Here is an 8,752-nt window from a genome sequence, read left to right as displayed (position 1 = left end):
AAAACCAAATCAAATTTAATTGGCTTTTAAATGCAAAAGTAAAAACAAATGAAAACACAAAAAAGCAAAAGAAAATTAAACAGAAAACAGAACTCAAAGTTTCAAGGCAGTCTGCAGAAAACTTTGGGGGTTAATTAAAATCTTAAGTCTACCAAAAAAAATCAAAATTTCATCTTTTGTTAAATCTCTAAGTTGCATGTTTTACTGTACTTGTCTGCAGAACATTCAACAGGTGAAGAACAATCCTCCTATTAAAATACAAACAAAAAAAAATCTAGCACTTCTTAGAAGGGATGCAAAAAGGTTACAATGCTCAAATGTTCATAACAAGGTTTTTTAAAAAGAAACCTGAAGTTGAGAATTCAGACGAAAAATTATATTTGAAAGGAAGTTAATCTTGCCACGTTTCTGGTATCAGAAAGCAACGCACCAGGAGGTACTATTTGGAGATAAGAACTCTGAGGAAGTTCATCCCTGGTTTGGAGTTTCATCATTTTCTTCGCTCTGTTATAACTCCAGAGCCTCTTTGAAACTCTTTGGTCCATGGTTATTGGAATTGGGCTTTTACATTGTATTTTGGTGGGGGGGGGGGGGGGAAGGGAAGAGAGACAGAAAAATTAAGTTTTCCTGTCTGATGTTTTGTCCATCGATCAACCAACTTGGTCAATGACATTTAGAAACCCTGGCACATTTGTATTCAGACAGTATTTCTACAAAATTAATTATAATTTGGGAGTTAGGTGACCAAAAGCAAAGTTTGCTTCCGTTGCGAAGCTTCACTGGGCCTAGCTGTACTAAAGCTTGGTAGGGTTTGGTGAAACTTCTACTGCTATCCTGTAAGACTAGTTGCTACCACCGATTATGATCTTACTGGATTGGGGGGGGGGGGCGCTCTGGCCAGTCTGGGCCTGGTAGACTCCTTTCAGCGGAACTGGTCTCTTAAGGGAAAGCATCTTGGCTTCTGTTTCACCACTGTCCCACAGGTGCAGCTGGTGCCACCTGTTTAGATTTCGGAGCTTAACAGCAGATTGCGAAAGGAACGCTACTTTAAGGGAGACCTGGAACAGAACATTGCAAGACTTTTCAAAAAACAAACATTTGAACATGTCGGTGGCATCCCAGAATATAAAAACCCTTTTCTGCTTCTCGTTTAGACTAAAGACACACAACTGTTGTGAAAATTGGCGCAAAAATGAGTTGTATGCTAAACAAAAAAAAAAGTTTCAAACTTTTCTGTCACTCAATTAATCTATTCCATACAAAAAAAAGAGAGAAGAAGCCACGAGCGAAGTTATTTGTGGGACTTGTTGGTTTTGAAGGAAACCTGCAAGATTTTGTCCCCCAAGCGGTAGCCGTTAAGACTCGCTATGGCCATGGCAGCTTCTTCATAGTTTGTCATTGTCACAAAGCCAAAGCCTTTACACTTGTTGGTGTTGAAGTCGCGGATGACTTTGACGTTAGTCACCGCACCAAAGGGGCCAAACATCTGCCAGAGGATTCCCTCATCGGCATCTTGGCCGAGGTTGTAGATGAAGATACACCAGCCCGAAGAGGAGTTTCCTGGGACATTTACACCAGAAAGCCCACTCATGTGATCTACACCCATAGGAGAGAACCTAGCAAATAAAAAGCACACAATAGTTCATGTAAACAAAACAACAAAACAAAAAAGAGTCAGTTCAATCAAGCAAATGTGACACGGAATCAGATTAAGGGACACTGAAGAGGGAACACCCGTTTGGGGAAACGAGGGTGCTAACAAGGCACCTCTGGTAAACTGAATAGACCATCAAAACATCAGGGGGTCCTGAGGGCACCTGCAGGAACAGCTTTTGTGGGTTGAACCTTTGTAAGATGCGTGAAGAGTTGACCTCAGTCAGGACAGAAGCGTGTGCATATATAGGTAGAGAAGGGGGGAGAGAATTTAAAAAGTGGAGCCAAAAGCCAATGGAAGAGTTCCAGCATGCAATGTTTCTAGACAAGTTCTGATGTGTACAAGAGACTTCCTTCATTTACAACAGCAGCTATAGTGCAGGAGAGATCTTTCTAGTCAAACGGAGCCTACAGTCCTGACCAAATTAGCATAGCAAAGCTATAAGAATATTTCTCCTATGACTCCTCTTGAGGGTGGCTCTGCCTCTGTTCACATCTTGCCCGTCTTTAAGCTCAGCCTCTCACCCTGCACAGCCACAAAGCCCCACTACTTAGGCTTTCTCCCGCTCTTCTGCAGGTGGATCTTTCAGGCAATGACTTAGGGTCAACAGTTCACGCACCTGGCAAAGCAGGTTCAAGCCCACAAAAGGTTGTGACGCCAGGAACACATTTGTCTTTAAGTCTCTCTGCAGTCCTGCTGTCCAAACCCACCCAATGGCCCTTTGGGACTTGGCCAGGCGGGCAGTGTCTACCAAGAACTGCTCCTCCACAACGCCCGGTGAAGAGAGCAAGAGCACTGGGCACTGGCTGTTCCTACCCATGCCAATCTCTTGTGCACGTAGCAGAAGTTGCCAGCAGACTGCCTCACTACTTGAACGAGGCACACAGCAGCACAATTGGGGAAGTTCCAATTCTAACCCATCTTCACGCTCCACTCCTTTCTGAACCATGAGGACCTGCCTCCTTGATTGCCCTAACTTTGGGGAGCGCTTTAGATGGCTTTTGGGCTCCTTCCCAGATTCTGTAACCTAAGCCTGCTTTCAGGGCTGTGTGGACTCTTGGTTCAAAGCGTCCCCAGGAAAGGTATCTCAACAAATGTAGGCATTCTTCCCTAGCAACGTCCACTGTCCTGTTCTGTCAATTTCTAGTAAAGTGTCCCACTGGGTTCGGCCTTCCAGACCCGGCCTGTTCTCCTACGCGTGTTAGCATGACAAATGTTTGTGCTTGGATGTTACTGCTACATTTGGTAAGATGCGGCAGATCTTCTGCAAGGAGCAGGCAAGAGGACAATTCGCGTGATTAAAAAAACCGCAGGTGAACTAAGGCTAGTCCTTTAGAAGGATGAAATAATATCTCTACCAAATGGAACCAGAAGGGACAAAGGCTGAAAGGCTAATCAATCTCTGCCTGGTGATTCCTCAGCTTGTCAGGACGTTGCTATAAAGCGTTCTCACAGCACACCCCGATTTGTTTAAGCAAGTGTTGCACAAGGAGGCCCCCGAATTCGTCTTATGACCAAATCAACTTTCACAGTTCAAATGACCCTCCAAGACCCTTGTTTGGGGAACCATGGACAAACCACTGGAGCTGTACCCTCTCTTCACCTCCTGCGTTACAGTCTTTCTTTCCGTTTCCTATTTAGAGCCGATCATAGTTTGTTGCGCTGTCTGAATAAGGAAGAAGTTGGCCTCCAAACGAGAGACTTCAAACCAGTTGCCAATTCAAGTTTGGTGGGGGAGTGCTAATTGCAACTTGCTCATTCAGATGTTGCAGCAAACCAACAGGCAGGAAAGGGAAGCAAGATCGGTGGCTCGTTCACAATTCTCTGGGTGATGGTTTGGAGGGCCAGCTGAGCCGAGCCATTTAACTTCAACCCCAACCCACTGAATTCAACGGGGTTACGGGGTCTTGTACCCTGGCCAAAATACTTTCAGCAATATAACACAGTGGGGAAAATCATCTACACGGAAGAGGCTGAGTACAGGCAGATAGAAGAACATGTATTTATTTAACATGTAACAAGAATTCTAGGACAAGAATTCTGAGAAATACCCATCTGACTCTACACTTCTGAAGAATGAAAAATAAAAAAAAACATGCAAGGATTTCCACTGAAGAAGTAACTATTAAAAGGGATTTTACAACAAGCATTTTGTGAAAATGAGCAAGGACTTGGAAGGGAGGAGGGAAGGAAGAACAAAACAAAACAAAAAGCCAATGAAATAAGAAGCCCAAAACCAGAGAAAAGTCAGAAGGAGGCTACCTCGCAAAGACAGGGTTCAGATTTTCAGATGTGGACACAGTGAATTTGGTTTCTCAAAAGGAGTGGTTCAAATGGCACAGCAAACCATGGCTTGCCACTGTGTGGAAAAGTGAGGGGCGGGGGGGGGGGGGGCTGCATCCCCATTTCTGCCCAGCTACATTTAGAGAACTACTTCTGCAGCAAGCCAGAAATGGCGGCAGTTCATCCGGACCAGCAAACCGTGGCCTGCACTCCCTCCCCTGCTGCCAATACAAAAATTCAAAGGTGGAGAGGAAACCAATTGGCCTGAAGTCCTCCTAGAATACCGTGCCTTATATCTAAACCAGCAGCTGCCCACATGTGATAAACAGTGAAGTACAATTGGAACTTCTGGGGAAGGCTTGCTATACCACAACTTTTTTTGGTACTGTTCTAGTTGCTCCTAAGCAAGAACTGCTGAGTAAACCTCTTGAACATTGACCCCAAGCTGCTACAGATTAACAAAGTGGCCGTATCAAAAACAAACTGCTAATTAAGTGGCTGCCAAATGATTAGATTATTTACAGTCTGGTTATTAATACTTTAGTCAACCCCAAGTTCACTAGTTACTGGCAGACTGCGGACTAACTGGAAAGACACGGTGGGACTTGAGAGATTCTGCTAGACTAGAAAAGAGCTACCTAATAATTGCTTTATCAGGATGATTATTATTAGACTGCAGTCATTCTGGCAACAAACTCAGAGAGAATGCACAAACACTGCTGTAGTTTTACTATTTATTGATTAGTGTAGGAACATCAGCTGCAGATAAAGCAGTACTATTTTGAATCGGTTTTGGGTGATGGTTTTCAATTGGGTAAAGCTGTGGTTTTCAAACTATGTTATCGGGAAAACTCTAATTCCAAAGGAACTTCTAACTCTGAAGACTGCCCAGGATTCCTCATGATTAGTGATGGAGGCAGCTTTGCCTCCAAGGGCCAGGACAGTGGCCCAGCACATACTTGGCAGAAATAGGTTTGCCGGTTCAATCCCCAAGCACCTCCAACTATAAGATAAGGATGCCACGTGAAAATAGACCATGACAGGCTACGCAGACCAATGGGCAGCTCCCTGTGTTCGCACGCCTGCTGTTACTGAGCACTCCACAAGGGAGGGGAGGGTTGGGTATACGGGGTTGGCTTGCGTGAGGAATCAGCAAGGCTCAACTGGAGAAACAAATTAATCCTCAAGATGGTTTTGCAATGGGATTCCACGTCCTCTAACCTCATGACCTGCCACAGAGGGAGCCCACGAATGGGTGATGATACACAGAAGGGCCACTAAAGCCTCATTCAAAGCAGTGAACTGAAAAAGGTTACGATGCTCCTAAAGGAGAATCGGCAAAATGCATAATGGAGGGCAGGAGGGCATTTTCTTCCTTAGCTGCTTTTTTTTAAAATAGTCAACATGGAGGACAGTGGGCAACGGTAGGGCCATTTAGCTGGACCTACGAAGGCATCATGAAGTAATGAGCAAGCTTTCACAGAAGTCTTCTTCAGGCCACGTGTTAAACAAAAATGGGGCAGGAACAAGGCGGGGGAAGAGAGAAAAGAGAAACAGCTGATTAGAGCAAAAGTCGCAATTCCAGTTTGTAAACCGTATTCAGGGTGCTTAGAGCTGCAGCGGCAATTCTGTTATTTGCGCTCCAGGGAACTTAAAATCATGGATGTTGGCAGCAAACGGGGAGTTTTTTTTTAACTGGCTGGACTTTTAGATCTTGGACCAGAATTGCTTTGGCTTACACTGGTCTCTTGTTCGGTGTAAGAGTCCTTTACAAGAAAGGCGGGTTTAAAACCACTTACAATAAATAGAAAAAGCGCTAAAATAACCTTTTAAAACCTTTTTAACTGCTGCCTCTGTGCCATTTGCCTCTTTGGGGGGGAGATGCGGCGTTACAATTTGAACATTTGTATTTCTGCAAGCTGCTTTCTGCGCAGTTTTTATATGAAAAGCAGTTTTAAAAATAAACACAAATTACTTTTACATCAAAGGTGGTTGTCTTAATCACCCTAGCATCACGCTACTCAGCATCACTCAGAATGAGAGCCAGACACCCATTCCACCAGCAATCTTAAGATGACATTGTGGTTGGATGGACTATGAGCTGGAATCCACGGATCCGCTCCGCTAGTGACAAGAGTCCTCTCTCCTGCAAGAGGCTTAGGAAGTACCACCACCAGTTGAACAGACCTGCAGAATCTACCCTGTGTTATGAAGCATCACACAGACAAATGTTTCAACCTTTATTAAATTGGGGGGGGAGGGGGAAGGTGGTCTGAAGGACTTTTTATCCTCTACTAGGGGAGAGGTTAGCAAGAGAGGGTGGGGGAAAGGAGAGAAAAGATAACGGAACAGAATAGAAATGGGCATCAACAATGATCACTGACGAAGTTGGGGGAATACATTTTCATTCGGGTGATAATAGTAACTCAAACGCAATTAAGTTGGAAAGAAAAAAAAATCTCAAAAGTTAGTTATAGACGGCACCTCTAGAATGACACAAAAAATGCACTTAAAAAAAAAAGAAAGAAATCTAATGGAAGATGTTGGAGGTGCAATTGGGGCCGAGGTGATGGTTTCCACGTGAGCTGTCGAGAAACATGGGGAAAAAGTGGTTAAAGGAAGACCGGAAATCACTGGATACAAAACTTACATCGAACCCTAGCGTGAGGTTGTGGGGATATTTAACAAGGATGGCACCTGTGACCGATGCTTGGCTTTAGAGGGGATGGAAGACCCTAATCATTGTTCAATTCACACACATGGTTAGGCTGAATGAGGGGAGACAATGACGGGAAATCAACCAAAGGAAAGCGGTCTTGATTCCCTGAATGACTGGGAATGTAAGAGGCTCACAGAATGTTAATTCGTCTACCTGGACAAGCAGAACGCTTACTTAATTTTTGCTTTCTTCTCTCCCTTTTATCTAACCTCTGGAAGGGGCTTTTTTTTTTTAAATCGGGGGATGTCTGATGATGGATGGTAATGATTTAAAAACAAAAAAGAGGTGAGAGAGGAAGAGAAAGAGACACACACACAGCACAGAGCTCTGACCATTTTTCTCCTTCCTAACCTACCTGAATCTCTGAGCCTGGTGGTGGACTGGCCCCCCGAACCGCCTTGCTGGTGAGTGGTACAGCTGCGAGAGCAACGCCACATTTTTGTTCTGATTCGGGTTGGCGGCAAACTTCACGGTGATCGGCTCGGAGGAACCGGGAGGCTTGTGGCCGTTGAAATTTGTAATGGCCTCTTCCGCCTCAGACCGCTTGTCAAACCGGATAAAGGCAACCCCACGGGAAAGACCTTGAAAAGAAGAAAGAGGGAATAAGCCATTTTCCCACTTCCCACCTCGCCTCAAACATGTTCTCTTGACTAGGCTGCAGAAAGGCACTTTATACATGACCCCAAGGAGAAGAGGCAAACATAATCTAACTTGTCAGAGGTACTGTCTAGATCCGAGGATTTCAGCAGTCAAAAGTTCAGTGCACAGGGCCAAGAGAAGAGGGACTGGGGGTACAAGGTTCCTAGTGCCCAAGAAGTTTCGGGGGCCCTGGTTGTCCCCTGATCTCATTTTGTGCTCATGGAAGAGCAAGAAAGCAACCAGTATGATGCTTGTTGGTCCAGACCTATAAATCTCAGGCTGGGGCTCCCACCACAGCGAGGTTCCTTTCTAGGAGTCCTAAAACCTTATTGCTTGCCTTGAAATCACAGCAGATGCTTTAGTGGCTTCCTAGAAAGGTCCCCTCCCCAAAGCCACTGAGGAAGTTCCTTCCTCAATCTATGCATGTCTGCTACACCTGGATCCACATTTAACTCCTTGCTCATCCAGGAGGCTGCTCTTGGGCTGATCGCCATCTCTTCGCTAACCGGGGGTAGAACGGGGTGGGGTGGAGGATAATGCACATCTGTTTCATCAGTTGCTGATGCTTGTCAGACACTTCTGAAGCGGACCAAGGGGATTTCTTTTCGAGTTTATGGGGCTAACTAAGAACTCCTTTCAGTTGTCAGTCTTATGCCAGAGTCCGAAAACTATGCACACTGACTTAAAGGGCACCACACCTCATACTGTCACAGCTCCTCTCTTGTGGACTGAAGGCAACTGTGTGTGTTCCACAAGTCATTTCAATTACTCCCCACCCCCCTTTTTTTTGTTTGAGGATCAGCAGGGACAAAAGGGACAAATCCCACAAGCTTTTCTGCATGCTAGAATTCCAGGGGCCGGAGGCTTCCTCGCCCACCCCACCCCAGCGCAGCCACACCTCCTTTCCCCCGTCATGCCGCCACCCTGGGGGCAGAGAAGAACATTCTGGTTTGCACCCTGGGTGGCTGTTCTTGTGTAAGCGGGAGCCAGTAGAAAGCCACCCAACCTCCAGCAGCAGCACCGCCCTGCACACCTGTGGTCTGGTCAACCAGCACGCGCGAGTTGATAATGCGGCCAAACCGTGAAAACATGTCTTCTACGTCTTTCTGCGTCATTGTCCTCGGCAGCCCACTGATGTACAAGTTTGCATCTTTGATAACCTCGGAGCTTGGACGGGCATAGGACACCTGGAAAAGGAGAAAAGCAGAGGAGCCCGTCACGTAGGCACACCAATTCCCAAGTGGCCTGGCACACACAGTCTTCCTTCCTAGGTGGTTCGGCCTTCCCCAGCTCTGTTTATATCGCAAACCCAACTGGGCCATGGCATGACTGGAGAGCTAAGCCCCACTAAAACTGAGCAAATACGCGTCTAGATCTGGGCCTGGATGAGACCCCTTTGTGGAATCCACACTCCAGCCACATACCTATAACCTTTGGCACCTGGCAGCAGAAAGACA

At 45.8% G+C, this 8,752-nt stretch overlaps 1 protein-coding gene across 3 annotated transcripts in view; it reads right to left on the bottom strand.

Annotated features, from left to right (window-relative positions):
• Positions 1 to 574: 574 nt before the first annotated feature.
• The window catches only part of ELAVL1 (ELAV like RNA binding protein 1), a 31,391-nt gene continuing 23,213 nt past the window's right edge, over positions 575 to 8,752 (bottom strand). Inside the window, exons 4-6 of one of the 3 annotated variants that reach the window (XM_048495987.1) lie at positions 8,329 to 8,482; positions 7,012 to 7,237; positions 575 to 1,616 (exon numbers count right to left, since the gene is read on the bottom strand). In XM_048495987.1, coding sequence (XP_048351944.1) covers positions 1,292 to 1,616; positions 7,012 to 7,237; positions 8,329 to 8,482 — 705 coding nt within the window. In that variant the 3' untranslated portion in view covers positions 575 to 1,291. Of the gene's footprint in view, positions 1,617 to 3,642; positions 6,523 to 7,011; positions 7,238 to 8,328; positions 8,483 to 8,752 lie in introns of those variants that run through there. The other 2 variants (XM_048495989.1, XM_048495988.1) reach the window with 2 other exon arrangements.

The sequence above is a fragment of the Sphaerodactylus townsendi genome, linkage group LG05 (assembly GCF_021028975.2).
Source record: "Sphaerodactylus townsendi isolate TG3544 linkage group LG05, MPM_Stown_v2.3, whole genome shotgun sequence".
Lineage (NCBI taxonomy): Eukaryota > Metazoa > Chordata > Lepidosauria > Squamata > Sphaerodactylidae > Sphaerodactylus > Sphaerodactylus townsendi.
Note: the sequence above shows the minus strand (reverse complement) of the source record. Positions and strands in the feature narration are given on the sequence as shown.